The sequence below is a fragment of the Periophthalmus magnuspinnatus genome, chromosome 17 (genome assembly GCF_009829125.3).
Source record: "Periophthalmus magnuspinnatus isolate fPerMag1 chromosome 17, fPerMag1.2.pri, whole genome shotgun sequence".
NCBI lineage: Eukaryota > Metazoa > Chordata > Actinopteri > Gobiiformes > Gobiidae > Periophthalmus > Periophthalmus magnuspinnatus.
The window spans coordinates 11,498,621-11,511,623 of NC_047142.1; the positions used below are offsets into that span (position 1 = coordinate 11,498,621).

The following is a 13,003-nucleotide window of genomic DNA, read 5'->3' on the forward strand; positions in this document are numbered from 1 at the left end:
CCGATTACATAATCACCTTTTATCCAATCACAACCCCGCTTTTCCCTTCTCGTCCGCTGCCAGCCAATCAGAGCCCTTATTTGTCGGAACGTGCCCGCCCCTCCGTACACGAACAACAAAAATGGAGAGCGCACTCGCTGTAGCCGAAGGACGCTAAATTTAGGGAACTTTTCTCAAAATATCTCCACAGAATCTCGTGTATTAAACTCGGACGAAGCTCTAGAATTATATTGAATCAAATCTACCGGTATTTTGAGAGTTGTCTTCGTAAAGAGCGTCGGATCTTATAAACTAACCGGTTTCTTGGATACGACAAAAGAGTACACAGGCTTCGTTAGCTGTTAGCTCAAACGCTAGCGTTTAGGTTTCACCCTCATGGTACTTGGATTATAAACTTGAGAAACCGAGATCAACATGGACAAGGTAAAAATACGTTTATAGATTCATATATGTAAGTGGGAATCACGAAAATACCAAATTCTGACTGTGTAAGTCTAATGTTATTGCATGTTAAACAACGTGGTAGCTTACGTCTGATTAAATGGTTTACAGTCTGTTGAATACACACCATAACATGTGATCCCTCTCAATTGTACGAGTTTGATGCACTAAACGTGAACAAAAGATGAAGCTAAATGAGTAGAGGTCATTCACTCTGATTATTTGAAAATGGAGAAATGTTGCCTCAAGTAGTAGTGGGATAATAGACAAATCTGCACAGGTGGAAATTGACAGGATCTAAACCCTGATCAGCTGTCCTCTATAGGACCAACGTCCAGGCTAAATTTAGGATTAAAAGCATTACTAAGGAATTTCCATGGTTAAGTTAGGACAGTGTTACTGGAGGTAATAAGAATACATTTTTTGAAAAGAATAGTGAAGCCCTAACAGGTAAATTAAAAAAAAGTCACTACTTTTTGCATATTGATTGATCACAATTTTAATTAATGAAAAAAGAATAACTAGGCTTTCAATTAGGATTGTCAAGAGTCATTTGAGTCAAGATGATGAATGAAGATGTTTGGCTGCTCATCCAAGCCACTTCTTCAGTTCTCGTCAGGTTATTGGTATGACACTGCCAATATATCTGCCTGAAAGGAGGAACTAACTACACTGAAACTAAGGTTGTTTTCACATATTTTAGTATGCACTAGATTTAGTTCTGCTTACTATGATTTAAGTAAACAAGTAAATTGCCTCATCGGACTTTTACTGTTACTGTTCCTGGACTGCCTAGATCAGCCCGAGGTCAGCCCAAGGTCAGCCGCGTTCACACCATACTCACTCCGCTCAAGAGTGCAGGTGGAGACCTCCTGTTTCAAGTGCTGTTAGACCGGCCGTTTACTGCGGTCCAGAGTGCGACTGTTGGGTTCACACTGGCCCAAACGCACCGCTCTCAAAGAGAATCATCTTATACGTCAACATAACTAGTGGCAGTGTAAAAACAACCTAACACACCTATTTGTTTACAGTTTCTGTTTGTTGGCTAGGTCTACTGAATTACACAAATTGAACTACACAAAGGCCTTGTTTCAAGAAGCCAGTTTAGTCCAAACTCAGACTGTGCTAACCCTGAAAAGAGGTCAGCTCAAGATTTCACAGAGAGTCACCAAGGTAACTCACTGTGAGACTAACCTGGTCCAGAGGAGGTTTTATTCCTCTAACTATCAGTCTGCTCCTGAAGGAGAGCTCAGATCGGACAGTTCACTTTTTGATCCATATATAAATAGTTATCAATGATATAAATATCTATAACTCCATCCTCAGACCTAAATCAAAACAAGGAGGTAGTGATAGCCAGTATGTTAATAGGCATAAGAGCACGCGTTAGTGGCCTGAATGATTATGCAAAATATGACTTGGGCATATTTCACACTTAGTGTAGTTCAATAGACCTAACTAACAAACAGAAACTGAGCGATAAAATATCTTCACTCTAAAACTTAAATTAAATTCTGTCAACTGAATTATTCTTTTGCTATGTAAATATGTTTATACTAATATTAATTTAAAGTTATATTTAAATAATACTAAGAAAAAAAATATGGACCTTTTGTAATATGGCTTCCCTTGTGTTCCACAGGCAGACTTCTTAAAAGGACTCCCAGTCTATAACAAGAACAACTTCAGCAGATTCCACGCTGACTCAGTTTGTAAAGCATCAGTAAGTGTTTATATTAGAATAATACTGTCTGTGGTAATTCGTGTTTATTACAACTAGGGGTGGGTAATATGACAAAAAAAAAAAAACATAACTATTGCCCGAGGGATTACACAGATGTAAGGCCATATAGAATAGTATAAACTCATGGATCACTATGAAATTTACCTGTACAACTGAGGGACTACACAGATTAAGGCCACGTGCTAATATAAAAGAAAATGCTATGATTTAAGGTTGAAAATTACATTCTCTTGTCTAAATGAGTGTTTTTATTTATCACGGTGGTATCGGATTTGGTATTGAGTATTGTGTGAGTGTTTAAATCCAGCTGCCACTAACATGAGCCTTACAGAGCATAAGCAATAAGAGGAGTGTATGGGGAAAAAGTGTCTGTGTTTGAGCACAGAGCTGCAATAAAAAGAGATGTTGTTTATTACAGAACCGGAGGCCGTCAGTGTATCTTCCAACCCGAGAATACCCTTCAGAACAAAGTAAGTGCTTTCTAGTGTTCAAATGACTAAGAGCAGCAGGATGGAGGGTGTAAGGGCAGTTGAGTCAAGAGTCACTTGAAATGACTGCGATGCCATGGATAGTACTGAATGCTTAAAGTCTGATCAATTTGTTAGAAAAATGTCTCTGAGGCTATACACTGATAGGAAAGAGCGGGAGCAGGGTTGCCAGATTTTTTGAGAGTAACAAATGCTAAGCCTTTGAAAAAATGCCCACAACTAGAAATCCGAGTCCTCCAAAAAATCCTCAATAAAAAAGCACTTTGTTAAACGTTTTGTGTATCTGCTGAACAAAAAAAAGAAGATGATTAGGGGATGAAGAGGCTGATGAATGCGCTGCTCCAGTGCAGATGGGGTTGAAAATGGTTTATAAAACAACAGGATGAAGAGGTGAGAGCGTGTTTTTATGTGAATGGCTTTAGAAGTGATTGGTTATTGGTTTAATATTTAATTTTTATAGGTAAGTAAAATCAGTTTTGTCTCGTACGCTCTGCCCCCCTCCTTCATTTGCTCATCGCACTAAGTCACTCCCACTTCAGAGTGCTATCTCTATACAATCAGCGTGAATCCCGCTAATGAAGCTACTGCACATCACATCAGATTTGTCAAGTGTAGTGTATTGTTCTGTATTGTGTTTTTCTGTATTTATGGAAAATTTCCATGTGGGAGCATGGGTGACGTAGGCCTGTGGACAAGAATGCAATGACATATAAAACTTCTTCAAGCATGTTTTTGATTAGGGAATAATGTTAAAACGTGGTAGTAAGCTCTTAAAAGGTCGATTTTGCATAATACCCTGTCTTTAAGGCTGTAAAAATAGGTAGAAGGCTTAGGCATTTTACAATTTCCTTAACCCTAACCAACTTGTCTTTTCCCAGTCATCGTCACAGAGAAGACAAACATCTTGTTGCGGTATCTGCACCAACAGTGGGACAAAAAGGTGAGGAGTTCAAAGTTTACTGGCTGAAATGCATTCTAACATGTAAAATCTAAAACTACAACGCATTTCATTCATCTTCCAGAATACAGCCAAGAAACGGGAGCAGGAGCCGGCCGAGGGTGAGAACACGGCACCTCCTCGTAAAATGGCGCGCACAGACAGTCGAGAGCTGGGCGAGGATTCATGAACTGAGCCAACACCAGGCACAACCCACAATGCACCTGTGTCAGGGCTGATTAAAGCACATGGAAGCACAGCCCTCTGCCACAGAACTACAGTGTTGTTCTGTTACCGTGGAAACGTTTATGTTTTTCAATCGCAGAATCTCCTTTACCGTCAAACATAAATTTTACGTACACTTAAGTTTTTATTTAAGTTTTTTTTTTTTTTTCAATCGCATCAGTCAGTTCTGCATTACTGTTGCAAGAGTTATTTTTGATAAGTAAAGCTGGGGCACTGAATCAAATGTAATTAGTTTGTATACATTTGTGCATTTAAATGACCAGCTTCTAATGAAACTGCCACCTAGACAGTTGTAAGCTACACTAAGGTCACGATGGACCTCACCAGTCCCTCGGCCACTTAAAAGTCCTGGTTCTGGAAGTACATTTTCCCTTTACTTTCCCCAAAATTTAAAAAAATGTGGTAACTAATATCCAAAATGCACAAAAGCAAGATTCGGCAAAAATGTTTTAACTTTAAACAGTTTATAGAGTTTCAGAAACAGATTTTACATAAAAGTATAGGGGTTGTGATCATTAGTTACCACATAGCCGAGCTTTCAAACTTTTAATATGATCCTTTCTTCCCAAAGGTTTATGGGGAAAAAATGAATGAGAAATTTACTTCCAGACTCAGGGAGCGGGCGGTCACTGCAGAGCTTCATAAGTTTATACATTGGAGGGAAAGGTGTCTTGCTCAAGGACACAGTGGCAGTACAAATCCAGGGAGGCAATGTTTTTTTGTAAATTTTTTCTTTATGTATAGTTGTGTTGGTTCTGTGAATTTAATTTGTGCTGATAATGCCATTTCAAAAGAAGAAAATGTTTAGTTTTACAGTTAAAGTGGTGTACAGTAAATGTAAAAAAAAAAGTTTTGTCCTAATGCCTTAAGAATGAGACATGTGATTTATTTTTTTAGAGTGTTCTTGGTTTGCAATATTGTTTTCAGAGAAGAAGCAAAAGGAATAGATCTTTTTTCATCTAAATAGTTGTAGAGCCTTCGCTGCAGTGGCTTTGAAGGGCAAGTCAAAGCAAATTTCAAAATGTAATATTTTTTGAGACGATAAAATTGACACAATTACAGCATATCAATACAAACAATATAATAAATTGGTAATTCTATTTTGTTTAGATTTTATTTAATTTTTCTCAATTATTATATATTTTTATTATTTATTTTTATTTTTTTTATTTATTTGTTGTTTTTTGCCCTAAATTGTATCCTCTCATATCATCAACATTAACTGTCTACACACTGCTGTTTACTCTTGCCTTTCAGTTCCACGATGCATCATTTTTATCTTATTTTTCCTGTAGCCCTGTTGTTTAGCATGACATTGTCCAAGGGCTGCATTTTGTTTCTTTGTATTTTAATAGTAGCAAACCTCTCCATGCAGCTGTTAGGAGGCTGCTAAACGTAAAGTGCCTATGACAGGTCGGACTACTCATTTGACTAGTTGAACAGTTAAGATCATTATATTTAAGATGTAGCTAAAAATTTTACTAGTTTTTATGTTTCAAATTTTACTTCCTCTTGGTAAATCATGACATCACACTAGGGAATTTCATAACTGTTACCTAGCAGCCATGATGTACACTGGGCCAGGGGAGTAGACGGGGCGGCCCATGTGAGGTTTCTTAACCCGGGCCCTGAGATTTCTGTCGACGGGCCTGAACTAAGCCAGCCTAATGTACATAGAAATTAATATTTGACAAATGAAAATATGGAAAAAACACCTTTATTTTGTTGAAACAATTTTTAAAATGTGTTTCTTGCATGTAAATTGTGCCAAAGTTTTGGATAAAATTCTCTCTAGAGTGATGTCATCAATATGAAACTCTTAAATAGAACTCTCTACTTAAAAAACAAAACATATTTTTCAATGTTTCTTTGCAAACTGTCGGTGTGAAACCATAATTTATATTTACACCAAGTATTATCACCCCAAATTAAGTCAAAATTTGAGAATCGTCAGAACCTGTTGTATGCACTTTAATGTGTATATTGTAAATTTGTACAGTAACTTCTGACCAGGTTAAAATTCAGGGCTTGATCTGATGTTGTCTTCCCACTTCCAATTACACTGTCCTGTTTAAACCAAAGCTACACCAGACAAACTGTAGACAGCATGGACTAATTTTTCAAGTCATCTTTACATCTTTTGATTTCATAGGTTGCAAGTTCAAGAGCATGTTTCGGTATTTCAATAAAAAAACTTTGTTTCAGGCAAGTTAATGGGTCATTTTGGATAGATTTTTTTTTTTTACCAGTGTCAGACGTCATAAACATCAGGGTAAAGCAAAATTTCCATTCCTTTTTTTCCCATAAACTTTTGGGAAAATTCAAACATTAAGAGTGCAAAGGCATCACGGAGGCTAACCAGCTACATGCTAACTAAGATCCTTAATGTGGTTTTAAGTCCAAAAAGCACATTTAAAACACAATATTCGGCAAAGTTTTAAGAACTTGTCAGCTTATAAAGATTAAAAAATGTTTTTTAATAAAAGTATATAATTTTTGTGGTCATTAGTTACCACAGAATTGATTAGCCCTGAGCTTTCAAACTTGTAATATTAATTGTTTTGGAAAGTCTGTGAGAAAAATGAATGGGAAATTTACTTCCAGAATTTCCATAAATCATTGCTAGCATGATTGCATTTGAGCTCTTTACCAAAATTCATGCTTAGTTCCCCTAGTTTGAACATTTTTGTGAATTTTATCATTTTACTTCCTGGTTGGACATGGGCAGCAGATAAGACATACGTAGAGACCATTCTGGAACTTTCCTAGCAACACCACACACATTTTCAACTTTTCTTTACAAAATGCCACCTGAATGATCTAAAACTATGATTAATACGTCTATTTACCACAGGTGCTTTCCCACCAAACCAAGGAATAAGCTGAAAACCTCTGAAAGTGCACTATGTAAAATGTAAAATTTCAAGTTTTTCAAGTGTGTACCACCTTTTCATGACAATAGTGTAAATAGGCTAAGTGTTCCAAGTATTGTTGCTGACAGAGAAGAGGGGAGTATATAATGTTGCATATAAGCTATTTCTAAATTTATCTTTAACATATTAGCCATAAACCAGGTTCAAGCATTTGTATTTAGAGTATTTTAGAGTTTTAGGACAGCGACTAGCAACAGTTAAATAAAAAAAAGAGCAGTTATAAACGTTAGCAGTTATAAGCGTTAGCCGTCACGTGCGCCCAGTCTATTCACGTTTCCCCGTTGACGCGCGCGCTCATTCTCGCTTCCTTCCTCCCGGTGCCATTTTGAGGACGGAAGCCGCGATGCCGTCTGTCTGCTGCGCGGTCGGCTGTAAGAACAACAAGTCTCAGAAGAAGGGGATCATCTTCTACAACATCCCCAAAGACCCGGAGCGGCGCCTCAGATGGATCGCCGCCATCGCCCGAGAAAACTGGAGCCCAAACAACAACAGCCGCCTCTGTAGCCAGCACTTTGTGTCAGGTACAACACAGAGGGGATATAGTGATAGGGGCGCAAAGTAAAGTGCATCAGACAGCGGCATTTAGGGTTAAAACACTACTGTCATTTACAATAGACATAAATATACAGCTGAGTTTATAAAGGTAAGGCGAAAAGAAAGCGAAACAAAAAAGAGGCAACTGTATTTGAACCGTTGCCATAGCACTACGCTCACGTTAGAATAATATTATACCTAATAGGTAGTTAACAATTTCAAATAAGCTAAATATGCGCGTTAATTGGAAAAAGTCCTCAAGATGGCGTCCACTACTAGGCTATTATAAACAGGAAAAGACATGTGATTGACGTGAGTTTCAGTCACGTGACCTACTGAGGTCCACAGGTTACAAACTGCACAAAAGGGAACTAAAATAAAGACAGGTAAAAAATATCAGTGATTGTCTGTTTGTAGTGTTAATCATGTGATCATTTCTGTCTAAGTGAAACGCGTGGCTGCTCATTGGCTGTGTCCTTGAGTTTTAGAGGGATGAAAAATTAGCACTGTTGCCATAGTAACTGTTAATTCAGTCTTTTGAATGGTTTAAAGTGCTCAGAAATGTTGCCTATTCATGGGTTTCTTCTTCCTGTTGTATGCAACATTTTAAAGTCTTTTCCTCATTGAAGTTACTGTATACTATTTTGTTTTAAACTGTTTATCACTATAGTAACAGTGCCAGTTTTTCATCATTCTGAAACCCACGTATAAACAGGAAGTTAAAATGCATGCATATGAAACCCAGAGTAGGCGTACAGTTAACCTTTACTGTGTCGTTTACATTTGAATCGTTTAATACAAAACTCTGCACTGGGGCAGGTTAAAATGTGCACTCATCACTCTGACACCTATGGAGCGGACATCACTTACAACTTCATTATTACCATATTTTCCTGACTAGAATTTTTTTTCATAGTTTTTCCCTAAGTGCAGCTTACATGTGAAGTACTTTTCTAACGGCATACTTTTACTAATAATATTAATATTTTTACTGAAGTAACAGTACTCTTACTTGAGTAAATCTTGAGGTCTCTTCCCACTGTGACTAAATCTACAAGCAACAAAAGGTTTATGTTGACAATATGAAATGATTTGAACATGTCCTTCCAGATATCCAGATATAATGTGTTTTTCCTAAATTTTCTGCTTATTGCTAGAACTTGCCAGATTTTGTGCATTATTTAATATTTTGTCTTTCAAACTATATTCATTTCAAATTATAAATCATATGTTATTCTTTAAGTTACTTGAGTAATACTAAACTTCCAATAGTTTTTACTCTTACTTGAGTAATTTCTTAGACCGCTACTCTGTACTTCTACTTGAGTAATACTATTTTGAAATAACATTACTCTTACTTGACTACCCATCTCTGTCCATACAATATCACATGCTTATTACACTGTGGTTTCTTTTCCAGGAAAGAAAAGTGAAAACCAGTTTGACCCAGATTATGTCCCGAGTTTGTTCCCCTATCAGTCATTGGAGCAGCAACAGAAAATCGTCAACAGCTTCGAGCGATTCCGGAGGCAGTGGGCCAAACGGAAAAGACCGGAATACACAGAAAACATGAGCAATAATATCGAACATAACTACTGCAAGCCCCCACCAAAAACTGTCTGCAAGGGCGCTATTACCAAAATCTTCATGCCAAAATAAACAAGTCAGTTTTCATCATGCTGGCCTCCTGTCACATGACCCGAAAGGGGCGTGGCTAACTTGGATATCAGCTTTTCACTACTTTTTAGTGAATTGTTTTAGATCAAAATGACAATGGAGGGATGGGCGATATTGACAGAAGAGATATGAACATTTATTTTTTACAGAGGACGATACTCAAACAACAAAAATGTGCTAAAATGTGCCTTTAAACGTGAATGTACTGTAAAATTGAAAATCACTTTATAACTGTATTTGAGAGTTTACCCTGTTTGTTTTTGGGCTCTTTTTGTAGCATTTTTAGTTGGCATTTTAAACTCGAGACAGAACCATAGGCCGATATTTGCACTTTACACTTCGGCTGTCAGCCTTCAATCTCCAGCAGAGGGCGATATTTATTTTTCCCCAACCACCTGCCCAAAGAATACACATAAAGCTTTATTTAAAGTCGATAGGGGTGCTTGTAGTAAAGTCAAATTATATCATTTAGGGAAGATAATAAAAATCAGCCCTATATATCAGCCAAAAACAATCTGTATCTGCATCAGACATGGAAAAAACGTTGGTTGAGCTCTATTATAAACAATACTTAATATTTTTATTCTCTATATCCTTCCATTTTCTTCATATCTCGTATGTGTACTGCACTTTTTGACATTGGCTAAGTTTGTACAAAGTGTCACGGGTCTTTGCCAAAATTACTTCTTGATAAATATTTTGAATAGTCCACCTAATGATTAATGCTTGAATGTACCGGCCTGTGTGAGGGAGTATTTCTTACTATAACAGGGTCAAACTGCAGATGTTTGTATTTGTATTTAATATTTATTACATTGAAAACTGATGACTTTTTTTTTACTTTGTCATTATGTTTCACGATTTAGTGTAACCAATGTCAGTCCTGCTTTTGTGGCCAGTTTCAGTATCAATATTTCAAACTTTATAGCAAGGCCCATGAATTGAAGTTAAAGGTGCACTATGTAACTTCTAAAGTGGAGGACCCACTACTTGCTTGTTGTCATTGAGATGTTTTTTATTTGCATGGAATATTCCACAGTACAAAATAAAATTTTTGTAACAATCCTCATGTGGTTCTTTAGAAACTAGTCTTGTCACGATACTAAAATTTTGAAGTTCTATTTTGGATACTAAGGAATAGACTCAATACTCAATACCGATTCTGATACTACTGTGATAATTAAAAACACTTGTCCAGGAAGGTTCCATAGTGGTCCACATTCCATCTACCTGGAATGTTCTGAGATGTCAAAAGACAGGAGCCGCTGACTCCACCAAACAAGTACCGGTATTTACTAGAATCAAAAGCAAAATAAATCTTTACCATATATGGAGTACAGAGGTTATGCACTGAAAAATGCTCCTCAACATTCTGACTGAATGACACTGAGGCAGGGCTATAAATGCACAACAGACAAAATATGTTTCTTTGCTTAGCCTAATTTTTGTCCATGGAGATATTAATGTAGATATTTTGTAACTCAAAGTAGTTTCTCTGTTGTTGCTGACATGTGCAGAGCATACCTAGCTTGTTAGTTAACAATAGGAGGACATAAAGGACAGTTCAACTTGTCCCGGAACAATGAATCTCCTCAACACACAAACTCATAAACCTGATAAATGTGAGTGTGTCTGCAGTGTCATTGTGGTTTCACTTGAACTGTTTTTTTTCTCTTTTTTTAATGTTTACTTGAATTTCTTGTTTTAGAGTCAAGTACAAACTAAATATTTCCATCCATCCATCTATTTTCTTCCGCTTATCCGGGGCTGGGTTGCGCAGGGGCAGCAGTCTCCCAGACTTCCCTCACCCCAGACACGTCCTCCAGCTCCTCCAGTGGAACCCCAAGGCATTCACAGGCCAGCCGAGAGACATAGTCCCTCCTGGGTCTTCCTCAGGCCTCCTCCCGAGGGGACATGCCCCGAACTCCCTAGGGAGGCGTCCAGGAGGCTGGCTCAACTGGCTCCTCTCCATGTGGAGGAGCAGCGGCTCTACTCCGAGATCCTCCCGTGTGACTCAGCTCCTAAACTAAATATTTACCAGCTATAAACTTGTGTATTTGTTATTAAACTGTAGCAGCTCTTTCATATTTTACATGTGTTTCGAGCTCTTAGAGGAGAAAATGTCATTACTTACCTTTGACTCACATAATATTACCCATCACTAATAAAGTTCCTCCGGTCATGTGCATAACCTCTATAAAGCAAAGCCATCTCTCTATGACACCAGCAGGTGGTGCACCCTCCACCAGAAAAGTTACATAGTACACCTTAAAATAGTATACAAAAAGTATACTGTACGTACTGACAGGCCTGCAGCACAACAGAGTACATGAAAGAAACTCAGTGTTTTACAGCCAAATCCATTTGAATGACCAAATAATAAAACAATGACTTCTGACGGTGAGTTCAAGTGTGTTTAATTGCATCGACCCAATACATTCGATCACCACTTCATGTAGTAAAATAATTCAATACAAAAAACTGAAAAGTTAAGAAAAATAGATTCTTTTCATGGTCACAGTGCGTATATATTTGGACCTATTGCAGAAGAATTAAAATGGCTTCCTAAAAGTGCAATATAAAGAGTACAAGATGGACAGGAGATACATGCAGAGATCACATGCACCAGAACTGAACTCAGTCATTAGCCTCATAGCACAGCTGGCCTATGTTTTTGTCATATTAGGATTTACTATCTGTCGGCCTTCATTTTATTTTTTGTGTCTGTTATTGACAATTAAAGGGCCTGTACCCGATTTTCCCCCATGTATTTGAGCAAAATATGCCCCAGTACAGATGTATTCTATAGGCAACTCTTGAGGTTAAAATAAGTGCTGCTAGGCTAAACTCCACACTTGTCTTTGAGAGTTTCATATTAAAATCAGGTACAGCGCCTGTAAAGGTGACATATTATGTAAAATGCAGTTAAACAGAGGCGGAGTCTATTAGTTCTGCAGTTTTGAACAGGAAGTTAATGGACCTGTTTCTATTATTAAGCTGTTTTAGACCAATATTACGGTTTACAATGAACAAAATGTATAATATATTATACTTTCAAATGAAATACTCCAAAAATGCATTATATGTCTTTAAATATTAGGTATTCAAGGCTAATAAAATGGGTTAATTTAGGTTTCATTCTATTATATAAGGCTATACATAAGTCTTTATACAAAAAATATTATGGATATTATGGATTATGGAAGCAATCGAAATACAGAGACGTGCCCAGGGTACTTTAAACCAGGACTAGGGGGCATTTTTACTCTCACACACCTGGGATACTGTGCTGAAGAAGTCGAACTGCAGATGGCGCTATTGTCGTGACTCTACCAGTAGGAAAAGAGCAACAAAACTTTTTTTTTTAAATCATCTGAGTGGACACTTCACAGCTACATCATGTGACTACTCTGAGGAAGAGCGCTAGTGAGCAGTGCAAACTGTCAGGTATGAAAACAAACTAAACTTTGGTCTGAAAAAAAAAAAAAACAGCATTAAGCAATAGTAAATTCTGCTAAATTGATGATGATGTAATTTCTGATGTTATTTCTCTCTTTAAAACCTTCAAACCAGGCTAGAAATCTAGGGGTAATAATGGACTCAGATTTGAACTTCAACACCCACAAATCAATAACACCAGTTTTATACCATCTAAAAAAACATTGCAAAAATCAAAGGTAAACTATCAAAACCAGACTTGGAGAGACTTATCCATGCATTTGTCTCCAGTAGGTTAGACTACTGTAATGGCCTGCTCACTGGCCTCTCCAAACGAGCCTTAACACAGCTGCAGTACATCCAGAACACTGCTGCTCAGGTCCTGACTAGAACCAGGAAGTACTTCACACATGTGTCCTGTGCTCAGGTCTCTGCTCCTGTGGCTCAGAGAATAGACTTTACATTAGCTCTGCTTGTGAACAAGTCTCTCCATGGACCAAAGTACATCTCTGACATATTAGTGTCACATGAACCATCTCACACTCTGAGGACTTCAGGGACCGGC

At 37.5% G+C, this 13,003-nt stretch overlaps 2 protein-coding genes across 2 annotated transcripts; both read left to right on the forward strand.

The window, feature by feature from the left end:
* The first annotated feature begins 106 nt into the window (after window positions 1–106).
* Window positions 107–3,976, forward strand: LOC117385323 (DET1- and DDB1-associated protein 1-like). Its single transcript, XM_033982617.2, has 5 exons — window positions 107–423; window positions 2,084–2,164; window positions 2,604–2,655; window positions 3,552–3,613; window positions 3,696–3,976. The coding sequence occupies exons 1-5, from the start codon at window positions 415–417 to the stop codon at window positions 3,798–3,800; spliced, it is 309 nt and encodes a 102-aa protein (XP_033838508.1). The 5' UTR covers window positions 107–414; the 3' UTR covers window positions 3,801–3,976.
* A 3,113-nt stretch (window positions 3,977–7,089) lies between these two features.
* Window positions 7,090–10,064, forward strand: LOC117385667 (THAP domain-containing protein 11-like). The gene is made up of 2 exons (XM_033982969.2): window positions 7,090–7,310; window positions 8,744–10,064. Exons 1-2 carry the CDS (start codon window positions 7,133–7,135, stop codon window positions 8,980–8,982), a joined length of 417 nt encoding a protein of 138 aa, XP_033838860.1. The 5' UTR covers window positions 7,090–7,132; the 3' UTR covers window positions 8,983–10,064.
* Window positions 10,065–13,003: the final 2,939 nt, after the last annotated feature.